The following is a 15,664-nucleotide window of genomic DNA, read 5'->3' as shown; positions in this document are numbered from 1 at the left end:
CTCTAGCGTTAGATTCTGGCCTCTTGTTCTAGCAAAGACTTTTATCACACGAGACAAATCCTAATAATAATAATAATAATAATAATAATAATAAGAGATTAGATGCGCGACTTACCGGCCGCAAAGAGCGCCTTCACCTGAGCCGGCTGTAGAGAGTCGTGAAAGATGGACACGGTGCCGAGATGGCCCTCCAGCGATGTCGGCGTCCCCCACTCTATGTCTTGGCTCCCGGCCGCTATGGTGGACACCAGCCCTTCCCGGGGACTCGGCCCTCCCAAGATCCCCCAGCCGGGCCCGGCGGCCGTGGCGGGGAAGGACTGGGAGCGGCTGAGAGCGGAGTGCGAGGCGAAGGTGAGGTCCGGGGCGTGCGCCGGGGACGTGAAGACCGTGGTGGTCGTGCGGTGGCCGGCGGAGCCGATGCAGCAGGACGTGAAGGACTGCCGAGGAGAAGCAAAAACTTACGGTAGGGGCGTATTCACTAAACCAGGAGTTTGCAGGAGGGATGAACGTCGCCTCCCCTCGCCTTCAGCGCGCATTCAGAGCGACGTCGGGGAACTCATGAGAACGCGATGAAAAACGCGTGAAAAATTACCAGTTTAGTAAATAAACCCAAAATAATAATAATAAAAATAAAAAGGTGGCCCTATTCCGAGCCGAGCCCCCGGCAGGGAGCCGCGGTCATCCTACATCATCACAGGAGATCCCCGGCAACAGGAGCCGCAGAGCGACCAGATTCCCTGGTGATCCGGTGCCGTCATGCGGCGACCAGACTTCTCCAGGCTGCCGGAGAGCCTCTCACGCGCCGCACGGCATGATGGGAAGTCTGCGAGCATGCGCAGGACGCGTACCTCGTTTAAGGATGGGAAGCGCAGCTGGGCCACTTTCCTCAGCTCACCGTCGGTATAAATATTCACCATATTCTGCCCAAAAGGCCTCCGTCCGGCCACGTGAACGATGTCCACGCAGTGCTGCCAAACCACAAAACCACAGAGAGCGCTTAGAGACGCGAGGAAGACCCTTCCCGACCATCGCTAACGGCGGCCATTACGCTACTTAACAGGGGAGAGATTGGGGAGGAATAATCCTGCAGACCCTGAGAACAGGGAGTTATGTTTCTACCATATAGATATCTGGTTTATTAACCTTTAAAAACCATTTATTTGTGGACGGCCCAGAAAAAAATAAAATAAAAACAAACAAAAAAAAGAGGATTTGGATAAAACGACAGAAATTCATTACGTTGACATAAAATTTTAACATTTCTCGTTTCCAGACGGTTAAACCAAAATCTTATTTGTTCATTTATTTTGCGATATATGATATTATTTGCCCCGGAATCATTACAGGCCGCCTGGTTGCTGGATGCCAGGGCATGTACGAGGGGTGGCTCGGCGGCACGCGTTCTGCCCCCGCGTTCTGCCCCCCGCTGCGGCCGGCACTCACCCACAGGGCGTCGTTGAAGTGTATCTCGGGAAGCGCCACCGTCATGTACTCCTTCTTGGTGCAGACGGCGACCACGAGCATCCCGTCCATGGTGAAGAACGCCTCGAAGCCGGTGCCGCTGCCTGAGAAGAAGCTGAACATAAAGCGCGGTGAGCCGGAGGGGCCGATCCGCTAAACATTCACGGGACGGGGTTAGCGGGATTGGCGGGAGGATGCGGTATCCGGCAATATGCCGCCACGTGATCGAGTAACCGCTTCATCTCACGGGAGATCAGTGGCAGTCTGTGGCAGAACCAGCATTTTATACAGTAATAGGAAAAACCTGCTTTTATCTCATTTTGCCCCAATAACCCCCTTTTATCTGCAGACCCGGAGCCGCCGTTGCTGTCAGTCATGTGATATTTTGGGTGACTTTCCCGGCTCAGACACCACACTGAGCTGATGCTTTACGGCGATGCTGATGAAGTCCTTTCTATCTTATAGATAAGACGAGGCGGTGCGGTGATGAAGGCGACGCTCGCCCCGGGTTTCGTTACCTGTACAGCTGCTTGCGCTTCCGTCCGGTAATCAGCTCGTCCCTGACGTCTTCATTCAGACAAACCCAGGCGTGGAAGGCGAAGCCGGCCCCCGGCCACCTCTGCATGGCGGGTACCATAATACCAGACATGCTGGGCGTCAGATCAAAATACTGCAGAGCCCTCTCCGGCCCGTCCATCCTGGCCATGGCAGACAGCGCGCGGATGACCCGAGTGGCGTACGGATGGGCGCAGTTCCCGTCGGTCCTGAGCAGCTTAACGAGGCGCTTCAGCTCGGTGGGCCTGATGGACAGCCGGCCCAGAACCTGCAGAAGGTAAATCAGATTCTCCGCGCACTTCTCATCCAACGCCGCCTGGTTCTGGAGAGCGCCGAGGAGATGGCCGACCATCCCGGCCTGGACACAGGTGACCCGGTTCCGGAGCGACGCGTTACAGGTGAACTTCAGCCACTCGGACACCAGGATCTGGAGATCCCGCGGCGCCAGCTCAGGGATCCACTGGACCAACATGAGGAGCGGCTGCTCGTTCTGGATCGCCTGGACCGAACCCGAGTCATGGGCGCCTTCCACGGCCTGCGGGCAACAAAAAGGGCATTTAATAAAAACAAAAAAAAAAGATCAGCGCGTCTCGCGTTCACGCGCCGTCTGCTAGAAGATCCCAGCGTGGAAGGAATGGGTTCATTTTCTCAACTACGGGGGAAAAAAATGGCTCCAAAACCCAAAAAAATCGATATTATTTTCACAAAGTGTATAAACTGCGAGGCCGCTCCAATCCGCAGAGCCTTCTTGGTCTCTATTGGTTGCCCTACTTTTTTGGCAGATTTTTGGGGAAAATTCGAATGAATTTAGCATTTTTGTTTCAGAAAACACATTTTAGGGCTTGAGGACGGAGTTAAAACGGCGTCCGGTCACCATGTTCAGGAGCTCCTGCAGGAGGCGCTTGGAGGGCCGGCATCGGCTCTTCAGGACTTCGAAGAGGTGAGAATATCCGATCCGCTCTTTGAATACTTCCTTCGGGGGACAAAACAGAAAAACAGAGAAAAATGTATATTTCCGAGGAAAAAAATGTATAAAAATGTAACATTTCACTCAGTTTCAGGCTATAACTGTAGTTAAAAAAATTACGTTTCTAGAATATAAATAGAAATATTATATATTTTACATTTAAATGTCCTGTTTTCCAGCACAGGGGGGGGAGCAGTTTCCGTGGTTACCGGTGTCCCTACTTCCTGTTTAATGTCCAGCACAGGAAATGCTCAACTCAACGAGAGTCAAGTGAAATGTCTTCCCCCGCGCTGGGTAAATTACAGTTCCTCTCGCAGTAAAATATTTCCAGTTATGGAACCCTCTATATCGGGGCAGATAGAGCGGAATCGATAAATAAACCGGGACGGGGGGCAGATAGAGCGGAATCGATAAATAACCCCGGACGGGGGGCAGATACAGCGGAATCGATAAATAAACCCCGACAGGGGGCGAATACAGCGGAATCGATAAATAAACCCGGACGGGGGCAGATAGAGCGGAATCGATAAACCCGGACGCAGCGCCTACCTTGGCAGACGGGGAATTCCTCATGATGGAAGTCAGGACGCTGATGGCGTTCACTGTGATGGAGTCCGAGTCGCTGTCAAGCACCTGAATGAGGGGAAAGAGTTAACGGGCCACAAATGGTTAAGTCTCTGGACGGCAAAGATGGGGACCATCACCAAGCGACCCAAATTAAAACAGCCATGCACGGGGGCCAGATCGGCCCTCTTACAGCCAGACATGAACAGGGCAGCCCCGCCACCAAGGCCAGCAACGCCGAGGTTTGCTTACACATCACTACCACTTCGGCTGGGAGGCTGTTCCACTTATCTACCATCCTATGGGTAAAGTAAGACTTCCTTACGTTAAATCTAGATTATGGCCTCTTGTTCTAACGCTTCTAAAGATACATTAACCAACAACTGTGGCCATAAGGATAGCCGAAGCCCACCACTGGGGGGCGCCAGAGGACTGCAATGACAACCCCAGGGACTGAGGGGAAGGACTGTGAGGCCAGAAGAGCCCTGCGGTCAGCTATTACTGATATAAACGGCATTAACCCCTACGGTACTAGAGAGGTGTCTGTGCATGCGCCGCGCCTTGGAAGAGAAAGCATTAAACTCTCTGAGGCTGCCCTTGCCGCCCCCCCCCATTCCTTCACCCTGCGACCCCCGGGGGGGGGTAGAATGTTTTTAGTTAGTTTTTTCTCAGACTGTGTGCAAAAAAACCCAAAACACGGGAGTTGATGACAGATCACAGGACAGCTCGGCCAACGTCCTCCGTTCAATAAAAACATGAAGAGGAGACTTCGGTGCCCTGCAAGCTGGCAGGGAGCGGGAGATTTTTGCTCCTCTTTTGTGTGATTTTTTGGCACTAGAATATTTTATTATCCCAAATCCTCTGCTCGCAGATTATACAGTTTACAGGGCGCCGCCTTCCACCGAGCCAGACCACAATATTATTCTGTTTCCACAGAAGGTGAAGCAGCGGACGCTCCCCGGACGCCATTAATGATTACGCCTCCTTCCCTCACTTATTTCTTCGCTGATAAAAAGTTATTTACAGACATTCTATCCACTGTACAGCGCGGCGGAATACGATGGCGATATATAATACAATAATAATAATAACACATTGTACAGCGCTGCGGAATACGATGGCGATATATAATACAATAATAATAATAATAATAATTGTACAGCGCGGCGGAATACGATGGCGCTATATAATACAATAATAATAATAATAATAATAATTGTACAGCGCGGCGGAATACGATGGCGATATATAATACAATAATAATAATAATAATAATAATTGTACAGCGCGGCGGAATACGATGGCGATATATAATACAATAATAATAATAATAATAATTGTACAGCGCTGCGGAATACGATGGCGATATATAATACAATAATAATAATAATAATAATAATAATAATAATTGTACAGCGCTGCGGAATACGATGGCGATATATAATACAATAATAATAATAATAATAATAATTGTACAGCGCTGCGGAATACGATGGCGATATATAATACAATAATAATAATAATAATTGTACAGCGCTGCGGAATACGATGGCGCTATATAATACAATAATAATAATAATAATAATAATAATAATAATTGTACAGCGCTGCGGAATATGATGGCGATATATAATACAATATCGAGTATTCCGCATACTGAATCATTTGGTAAGCGGTAGAATTCCTGGTACCAAGGACCCTAATTATAAACGAGGGAAAGCGAGTAACGGGGGGTATTTTGGCATCTGCCCCCCCTTCTAATTACCCCTCGGGGGGCAGGATTCTGCTTTTCATACATCGTATCTTTAATCCTAGACGTCTGATTATCCGCAGCGCCGCGGGGACCGTCCTCGAGGGATCCCCATCTGCTGCATCAAGATTCGCACGTGCGATGATGTCATAGCGTCTCCACAGAACAAAGAACGCGGACCCCCCCCCCGGGAGACGGGGGCGATAACACCGTACGGGGGCCAGCAACTGCCCCAGAACTACCGGCAAAAAGGGAGCTCGACAATAATCTATTATTATTATTATTATTATTATATAGCGCCAACGTACTCCGCGGCGCAGCACAGAGGATCGCTCAGATCTTCCCCGGGAAACGAGTCCAAAACACGAGGAAAACTACAAAAAAAACGGAAGCTGTGTTGGGAAATTCGAAACGTTGTCTTATCGCTATGGCAACCACTTCTGTTAACTGATCCGCTTTTACTACTTTGCATTAGAATGGCTATTTTTAAATACCCCCCCCCCCAAAAAAAAACACATTTATTATAGAAACGGTTCTTATTCTAGAGGTTTGTGAGATGTTAGGAGGGTTAGAAGCGGATACCGTGCGCACAGTCCCGTTATCTGGGGGGGAAAACTCAAACAAACCTGAAAAAAATTAAAAAATAATAATTTTTTGAAGATTTGGTTTGATAAACGTGGGAATCGGCACCGCGAGGTTTCTTTGGTTTTTTTTTTCGCATGCAAAATAATTTAAACGGCGAGAAAGGAGAGCACCATCTGCACCAAACACAGCGAGGGCCGGATCGGACAGGCATGCAAATCAACGCTAATCTCGCTCCAAGGCCCCAATACGATTATCAGCCAAAATCCACCCAAAATACACAGCAGAAAGCCCACCCCAAACCCTCTACAAGCGCCATGGCGGAAGCGCGTCGGTGTCAGCGGGGGGATCCGGCAGCAGCACATGCTATGCCGGACGCGCATGCGCGGTGATATCATCAACCGAGGGCATTTAACCTCACATGAGTAGTGAGGACCAGGATCTGACTACAGGAGTAAGAGGTTAGATTTCTGTTATGAGCCGGGACCGGCATGTGCAGGATCTGCCGGGGGGGGGGGGCTCAGAGAGATCGCCGGGGGTCCGACAAGCCGCCGGGACCCACTGCTGACACCACGCGTTTCGCTTTACAGGAAGCAGGACACGGAAAGCCACGTCACAGCAGCACACGCCACGGCGGCACACGCCACGGTATACCTTCCCGATATCGAGCTCGGTGAGCAGCTGAGTGGCGAGATCCCTCCGGCAGCGGCTGCCCAGGTAAAGCTGGGGGGGCAGGAGGGGTTAGAAAGGTCACATCAGCCACATGGGGAGGAACACAAAGGGTTAATGACACGGCAGAGCCGGACGGTGCGTCTGAGATACGGCGAAGCTGCGGCACGGATACGGCTCGGAAACCAAAAACGGCCCAAAACGCGTGAAATTTCCCCCAACGCAACCGGTGCATGCGCAAAAAAGACAAAGCAAGTCAGTGTATATCGCGTCTATTTTGGGGTCTTGATAACTTCATCTGTTCCCGGGGGGGGGGCTACTAATATAAAATATATAATTAACTAGATTGTAAGCTCTTGTGAGCCTCTCCTGTCTGTATCAATATATCAGAGCAATAAGTAACCTGAGACGCGATTATTACGCAGGATGCGGAGACCGCCGGGGCAAAAACCAATGAAAAAGCGATACGTCTGAAAAGGGGACCTCCGAGGCCTTGGAAGCTACAAGCGACTCCGTATCCTGCTTTATTAATGCTCAGCAGGTAAAGCAGTCGCTGACTTAAGACATAAGAACACGCAGCCTACTGAACCCGCAGAGCTTACTCTCTAACACAGCCGCGGCGGCACTCACCTGACTGTTCTGAACGAGGCGAATGATGTGCTCAAAGCAGTTGTTGCTGAGGAATACGGCTTGTAAGACGGGTCTGTCGGGGCAGCTCAGCATTTCAGGAATGGCCCCTAACGGAGAAGGGGAGAGCGTTAGTCCCGGCACAGGACTCGTCAGGCTCCTCTTCGGGCGGCTTGGCAGGGCAAGCGATAAAACACGGGACTTCAGAGAACACACAGGTTATAATCCTAAACAAGCGAGCATGCGCAAGAATAAAGACATGGGGGGGTCAATTAAGTGGTTGCTATGGCGATTGCACCACAATTACTTTTGTTTTTTTAATTCACATTTTCTGTTAAATCCGATAAAAACCCCCGGCAACATTTATTGGGAATTTTCTAAAATTTGGGACTAATAGTTTATTTTTTTTTTTATTTTTTTTTTATTTCATACAGAAAATCAGCGGGAATTTGGGGGAAAGAATATATTTTGCTGTCTATCTTTAAAACAATTAAAGTTCATGCGGTGTTTTTTAAGCCCCTCCTGACGGGCCCTCGGGGAGCACCTGGCAGCGCATGCGATTCCGGTAACCCATTACCCTACGAGGTGATCCTGACAGCCCCCCGCGGTGAGTGAAGGTATTGATAAGGGGGGGGACGTACGGAGCATGCTGACGCGCAGGGTGAGAAGACCCTCCTCCCAGTGCGACTCCGATGCCGCCGGCGGCCGGTCGCCGTTGAGGACCTTGAAGTAGCTGTCGAGGACGGTGCGGATGTCGACCCGCCGCTGGCTGGGGCTGCCGTGCAGGACGTGGATCACTGCGATCAGACACTCCAGCGTCAGCTGCAGGATGCGCAGGTTCCGGCCCCCGGGGGCCGCGCACCAGCTCCGCAGGACCAGCATGAGGACCTCCACCGACGCCGGCGTGATGAGGAGGAGCGCGTTGGGCTTCAACAACACAGGAAATCAACGTTATACAAAGTAACACAACAACAACAACAAAAATACTAAACAACAACAACAACACAACAACAACAACAAAAATACTAACAACAACAACACTAATAATTATTATATTGATTTCCTGAGAGACTCGCGGGGGGCCGGCGGGGGCCGCTGCTGATCTGGAAGGGTCTGTTAGGGTACTGAGGGTTAGAAACCCATTGGGCCCCAGATAAAGCACTATCAGAGGGCACAGGGGCCCCGGCCCATATAACACAAACCTTACGCAGCTACACGACGTACACTGACAGCAGCGGATATATCAGGCGTCTATTCACTAAATCCCCCGGGGTGAGACGCAAAGAGCGAATGCTCCCCATCGCGGAGCGTATTTGCCCCCTGAGTATGTGGCTGTCAGGCGGTTTCACTAATTCAGAGCTAACAGTGTGCTCAGTGCTTTACCCCGCGCAGCACCAGCGAGCGGTTATTCTCCTAATCCTAGCCAAGCATTTAATGTGAGGAGAAACATAACAGCCCCCCCCCCTCCGGTCCTGCCATTAACGTGACCCCCCCCCGGCCCCCTCACCTTAGACCCGGCGATGATCGCACCGCACAGGTGAACGAGTCGCAGCTGGACCTGCTCGGGGAGACGGCCGCCATCGCGGAAAGCTTCTGCGGAGAGAAACATGTGAATCATGCGCGGGGAAAGAACAGGAAGCGGCTTACAACTTCCTGCGCGGGAAGAGAACAGGAAGCGGCTTACAACTTCCTGCGCGGGTTGACTAATGGGATTCCGATGCCGCCTGCACTGAAGGATCATGGGAAACGGGGGCAGATTTGCATGGCACGCCCCTGCTAGCATTTGATGGGAGTTGGAAACGCACGGCACTGGGCTGTTTGGGCTTAAATATTTGAAATGATTCTATGTGACCCAAAAATGTTACCTTGAAGAAAGGTGCAGAATTCCGGCGGCAGCTGCGCAGGTGCAAACTTGTATTTACTTTTTTCTTTTGCGCTCACGATTTCCCTGCAAGGAGACCAATAAAGCTCTGCGTAAGAACCCAATCTTACCCGGGGGAGACAACGATCTAGATTATTCCATCAGATCGGCCCCATCCGGCCCGTTCCTCCTGCTGTAAAAACTCAAACCTTAATCAGTCGTTGGTCTCGTCTTAGATTCAGGAGCCGTATGTCTATCCCATGCATGTTTAAATTACCCTAACAGCATTAACCTTTACCACTTCTGCTGGGAGGCTGTTACACTTATCTACCACCCCCTCAGTAAAACTTCCTTAATATCCTGAGTGTTTGTCTTTTTGTTTCGGTTTGACAGCCAAAAGCATCTACCTGTCCAGAGTTACCTGTAACGTATTAACAAGCGACCACATAATTATATAAGTGAACATCCTGGGAGTTTGGGGGCAATAAATGTTCCTATGGGGGGGTGCAGAGAGCACAAACAACAAATACAGGGGGGGGCATTACCATGTCTGGGGCAGTCTGTGGATAGAAAAGGGTTAAATGCTGCAGCGGTAGTGGGTGAGACAGGAAAGGGGGGAGAGGGACAGTGTGAGGAGGGGAAAAGGGTAACTATGTATAGAGGGACGGAAAACCCCTAGACAGGGGCAGGATGGAGAGAAACCAGACAGACAGCCTCCCAGCAAACAATGTGTTAAAGCCAGACTTCCAAACATTACTCACCCCCCTAGCTGTCTCCTCCATGTCTGATAAGGGTCAAACAGGCATTCGCACAGGTGCAAGGCATAGACTGCTACCGTCTGCGTCAAGGAGTGTATCTCTGGCGGCTCCTCGGGGGCGGGGCTCTTTAACTAGAGAGAAAAAATTAACCGTGAATACAAAACTAGCCAATCGTAGTGACTTATTTCTCCAATAACTCGACCTCCGAAGGGCCCCACATTAGCGCGACAATTAAGTTACTAATGCTTTTGTAGCATTATTATAATTTATCCTTTTATATAGCGCCATCATACTCCATAGCGCGGTACAACCGACATTAGCCTTCAAAGCCTCAGAGGTTTACGTTTCAAGAAGAGACCTCTGAGGTCTTAAATGTTGGTCTCTAAAAGCGATCAGGTCCTTCTTTGGGCCCTTATGGGTGAGAACTCTTGGAGTGCATGCGCGGCGCTCACCTTCCCCGCGGACACGGTGAGGAGGCGGATAACCTCGCACACGAAGATCGGGGTCCCCTCCTTCTCCACATTCTCCAAATTTCTGCAACGGCCCAAAAAACAGAAATTATATTAACAGAAATGATTATTACCCCAATTACCCAGATTATTACCCCAATTACCCAGATTATTACCCCAATTACCCAGCAGAGTATCAGAGGCTTAACTGATAGCGAGGCAAACGCCTTTTGGGGTAACACTTATACCCAATATAATTAGGAAGCAGACAGACCCCCCTTCAATTGTCACCCTTGGGGGCTCCCCATAGCAGCCCCTGCAGAAGGACCTCTTAACCCCGTCCTAGCTGGATCAGTGGGGCAGATGCAGACTCCCTCGCCCCGGAACGGACGGCACGTGAATGTTTTAGGGCAAATAATTACACTTCAAACACTAAACAGACAACAAACAGACCCCGCCGTGCGCTGAGCGGGGGATTTCTGAGGCTCCGGGGCACGGCTGATCGGTAAATTTCCAGGATACAGTCCACAAACTAAAAAAAACGATTTTCTGTCGGTCTTTTCAGTTTTTGGGGGATTTTTTAATGAAAGGGGGTCTCCAGCCGGGAAAACCCCTGAGCCGAGTCTCTGTTACAGCAGCGAGGCTATAAACCCAGTATATATATATATATATATATATATATATAAGTGTGTGGGATATATATATTTATTATATATAAGTGTGTGGGATATATATATTTATTATATATAAGTGTGTGGGATATATATATATTATATATAAGTGTGTGGGATATATATATTTATTATATATAAGTGTGTGGGATATATATATTTATTATATATAAGTGTGTGGGATATATATATATTATATATAAGTGTGTGGGATATATATATTTATTATATATAAGTGTGTGGGATATATATATTTATTATATATAAGTGTGTGGGATATATATATATTATATATAAGTGTGTGGGATATATATATTTATTATATATAAGTGTGTGGGATATATATATTTATTATATATAAGTGTGTGGGATATATATATATTATATATAAGTGTGTGGGATATATATATTTATTATATATAAGTGTGTGGGATATATATATTTATTATATATAAGTGTGTGGGATATATATATATTATATATAAGTGTGTGGGATATATATATATATTATATATAAGTGTGTGGGATATATATATTTATTATATATAAGTGTGTGGGATATATATATATTATATATAAGTGTGTGGGATATATATATATATTATATATAAGTGTGTGGGATATATATATTTATTATATATAAGTGTGTGGGATATATATATTTATTATATATAAGTGTGTGGGATATATATATATTATATATAAGTGTGTGGGATATATATATTTATTATATATAAGTGTGTGGGATATATATATTTATTATATATAAGTGTGTGGGATATATATATATTATATATAAGTGTGTGGGATATATATATTTATTATATATAAGTGTGTGGGATATATATATATTATATATAAGTGTGTGGGATATATATATTTATTATATATAAGTGTGTGGGATATATATATTTATTATATATAAGTGCGTGGGATATATATATATTTATTATATATAAGTGTGTGGGATATATATATTTATTATATATAAGTGTGTGGGATATATATATTTATTATATATAAGTGTGTGGGATATATATATTTATTATATATAAGTGTGTGGGATATATATATTTATTATATATAAGTGTGTGGGATATATATATATTATATATAAGTGTGTGGGATATATATATATATTATATATAAGTGTGTGGGATATATATATATTATATATAAGTGTGTGGGATATATATATTTATTATATATAAGTGTGTGGGATATATATATTTATTATATATAAGTGTGTGGGATATATATATATTATATATAAGTGTGTGGGATATATATATATATTATATATAAGTGTGTGGGATATATATATTTATTATATATAAGTGTGTGGGATATATATATTTATTATATATAAGTGTGTGGGATATATATATATTATATATAAGTGTGTGGGATATATATATATATTATATATAAGTGTGTGGGATATATATATATTATATATAAGTGTGTGGGATATATATATTTATTATATATAAGTGTGTGGGATATATATATATTATATATAAGTGTGTGGGATATATATATATATTATATATAAGTGTGTGGGATATATACATTTATTATATATAAGTGTGTGGGATATATATATTTATTATATATAAGTGTGTGGGATATATATATATTATATATAAGTGTGTGGGATATATATATTTATTATATATAAGTGTGTGGGATATATATATATTATATATAAGTGTGTGGGATATATATATTTATTATATATAAGTGTGTGGGATATATATATATTATATATAAGTGTGTGGGATATATATATATATTATATATAAGTGTGTGGGATATATACATTTATTATATATAAGTGTGTGGGATATATATATTATATATAAGTGTGTGGGATATATATATTTATTATATATAAGTGTGTGGGATATATATATATTATATATAAGTGTGTGGGATATATATATATATTATATATAAGTGTGTGGGATATATACATTTATTATATATAAGTGTGTGGGATATATATTTATTATATATAAGTGTGTGGGATATATATATATTATATATAAGTGTGTGGGATATATATATATTTATTATATATAAGTGTGTGGGATATATATATTTATTATATATAAGTGTGTGGGATATATATATATTATATATAAGTGTGTGGGATATATATATTTATTAAGCTCCTCCCTGCTACACACATCAACGAGGAGGCAGCTCAACCCCAACTGACCCCGGCTTTATTTAATACTTTACATTACAGTGTATGTATATAGCGCCTGCAGAGTCCGTAGCGCGGTAGATATATATATATACACACATATACACACACACACACACACGAGGAGGGGTCTGCGGGGTTACAGACTTAAAGTTGGGTCCAATTTACCCTTTCACTGCCAGGGCTGTCAGTCCTGGGTCTCATAATTTAAAGCAGCACCATGACACCCCCCACCCCGGTGCCAGGCATTTAGCTGCCATCACCACGGCTGGTTTCCTTGGAAACGGAGGAGTCATCTTCACCGAGACGGCAGGGATAAGCCTGAAATTAAGGAAAGATTCGGAGCTGCAGAAGCCCCCCTCCGAGGGACATTAAACCGCCCCGTCCCCCCCAAACGCCGTCTTTAACACTATTATTACGTGCAGCCGGCGCGGGATTAAGACTCTAAACACAGAATCTGCCCGAGACCCTCAGGACCGTCAGTGGGTTAATTACACAGAGCAATTCAGGAGCACATTTTTAAATAATCTTATCTCCGTGACAACAGAGTATGTTCCAATTAACAAACATTAAATAGGTTGCCATGGTGATAAGATCACTTTTTTGTCCGACTTTCCCCGATTGTGTTTCTTTCGGTGAGTTTTGATGCAGACGTCAGACAGCCCCCCCCCCCCCTCCGTCCGTCCGTCCTGAGAAAATCTCGCCCCTCGGAGAATTAACCCTTTAGAGTTTCCCGTCAGTTTCTTCGCATCATCACGTTACCGGTCTGTACGGCCGCCTCGCAGTCACCCCAAATACCAACGCAAAGTAACGGTATCCATTTGCATAAAAAATATGGGTGTGGCCAGTCCTATCACCTTAATGACATCATCCGCCCAAACATGGACGTGTGATGCGAAAAGCATTTCACCTGCTGATGATGATGAAAAATTTGAGCAGCAGGAGCGCCTGGCGCAGGCTGGGGGCCGCCACCTCCCGGCCGGAGATGTCCGCGCTGCAGTGACCCAGCTGCTGGCTCAGGACTCGGAGCACGTCCCGGGGCAAGATGGGGATCTCGGAGGCCGATTCCTCAGGCCTGAAACAAAGGAGGAGAGATGCCGCACCTCGAATCCGAACACAAAGACATTTATCTACCATAAAGCGACAGTGACGGCGTTCACCGTATTTTCAGATCAAGCCAAGGCTGGTTTCGTTTTTCCTCCCCAATATACTGACCGCCGGGGCTCCAGGGTGTGGACGCCGATGATCTTCTCAAAGTTGGTGACGAAAGCTTCCAACCATTGCTGCAGGTAATTGAGGTCCTTCTGTTAAAAGAAATATACATTTTTATATAATATATATATACACACACACAAAAACACATGCGCACACATACTCTCACACACGCATGCACACTCACATCACCAGGGGCCCGCCCGCGCACGCAAACACACACACCACCAGGGGCCCGCACACGCACACACCATGGTTATTCCGCCCCATTGAGTTAACCTCCCCCATTAAAGTGCTGATGGATTAGATAATACTAACTTTGCCACGGGCTGCCACCAATCCCCTCCCCCAAACATCACCCAGGCAAGAGAGTAATAAGGCAAAGGGAAGGCAAATATTACTGACCCCCGCAGCGCCCACCCCAAAAAGATATAATAATAATAATAATAATGACTAAATATATAATAATAATAATCATGGATAATCATTTTCATAAATAGTAATCCTAAAATAAAATTTAATAAAAATAATAAATAATTTGACCGTGAAAGAGTTAATAGGGTCAGTTTCAGGGGGATTTGGGTCTCTGATACTCGATGGAGACCCCCCCCGTCTCTGCGGCCAAGAAAATTATTTACATTTTTCCCCAATCAGATTAAAATTTCCTAATAATTGCGACATTAAAGCCGAAATTCGAAAACTTTTAAAAATTTTGTAAAAAAAAAAAAAAAAAAAAAAAAAAAAAAGTATCGGCAATTGATGGAAAATAACGAAATCTGCGAACAGGACCGGCTTCAGCCACATCCCGCCGGCACATCGGCCCCATCCGGCCCCAGGCTAGTCTCCGTTTCTCCTGCTGTAAAGACTCAAACCTTAATCAGTCGTTGGTCTCGTCTTAGATTCAGGAGCCGTATGTCTATCCCATGCATGTTTAATCCCCTCACTGTATTACCCTCTACCACCTCTGCTGGGAGGCTGTTCCACTTATCCACCACCCTCTACATTTTAGGATAGCTGTATGCATGTTTACGCCGATATATAACGACACTTAATCACCAGCTCTGGGTTAGAATCTGTTCATGGAGCCTCAGCTGTGAATACAGAGCCCGTGGCCCCTGCGTTCTGATTTGGGGCTCCAAGTCTTCCGGAGTCATTTAACTGCCTCCCTAGTCCGGGGGGCCGAGCCTCCTGCTCTCGTTTCATTCGCGCCCCCCCCCCCAGCCTGGAAGTTGCCCAACGTGCAGATTACAGAAGCCCTTCCTGGGGCTCTTGAATAAACCGGTTTCGTGAAGGAATCCCTGCTGTCCCGGAACAAGTCCCTGCGCG

General features: G+C 45.7%; 1 protein-coding gene across 4 annotated transcripts in view; it reads right to left on the bottom strand.

The window, feature by feature from the left end:
- NBEAL2 (neurobeachin like 2) overlaps positions 1-15,664 on the bottom strand; it is a 51,729-nt gene that overhangs the window by 19,090 nt on the left and 16,975 nt on the right. For 3 of the 4 annotated variants that reach the window (XM_053467176.1, XM_053467175.1, XM_053467177.1), the window contains exons 2-16: positions 14,342-14,430; positions 14,037-14,201; positions 10,247-10,328; positions 9,798-9,925; positions 9,041-9,123; positions 8,683-8,768; positions 7,817-8,102; positions 7,179-7,285; positions 6,534-6,602; positions 3,533-3,616; positions 2,891-2,989; positions 1,980-2,551; positions 1,444-1,576; positions 849-968; positions 116-437 (exon numbers count right to left, since the gene is read on the bottom strand). In XM_053467176.1, the coding sequence (XP_053323151.1) occupies positions 116-437; positions 849-968; positions 1,444-1,576; positions 1,980-2,551; positions 2,891-2,989; positions 3,533-3,616; positions 6,534-6,602; positions 7,179-7,285; positions 7,817-8,102; positions 8,683-8,768; positions 9,041-9,123; positions 9,798-9,925; positions 10,247-10,328; positions 14,037-14,201; positions 14,342-14,430 (2,425 nt within the window). The remainder of the gene's footprint in view (positions 1-115; positions 438-848; positions 969-1,443; positions 1,577-1,979; positions 2,552-2,890; positions 2,990-3,532; positions 3,617-6,533; positions 6,603-7,178; positions 7,286-7,816; positions 8,103-8,682; positions 8,769-9,040; positions 9,124-9,797; positions 9,926-10,246; positions 10,329-14,036; positions 14,202-14,341; positions 14,431-15,664) is intronic. The other variant, XM_053467178.1, reaches the window with a different exon arrangement.

This window comes from Spea bombifrons, chromosome 5 (assembly GCF_027358695.1).
Source record: "Spea bombifrons isolate aSpeBom1 chromosome 5, aSpeBom1.2.pri, whole genome shotgun sequence".
In the NCBI taxonomy this organism is placed as follows: Eukaryota; Metazoa; Chordata; class Amphibia; order Anura; family Pelobatidae; genus Spea; species Spea bombifrons.
The sequence above is the reverse complement of the archived record's forward strand: the minus strand, read 5'-3'. Positions and strand labels throughout refer to the sequence as shown.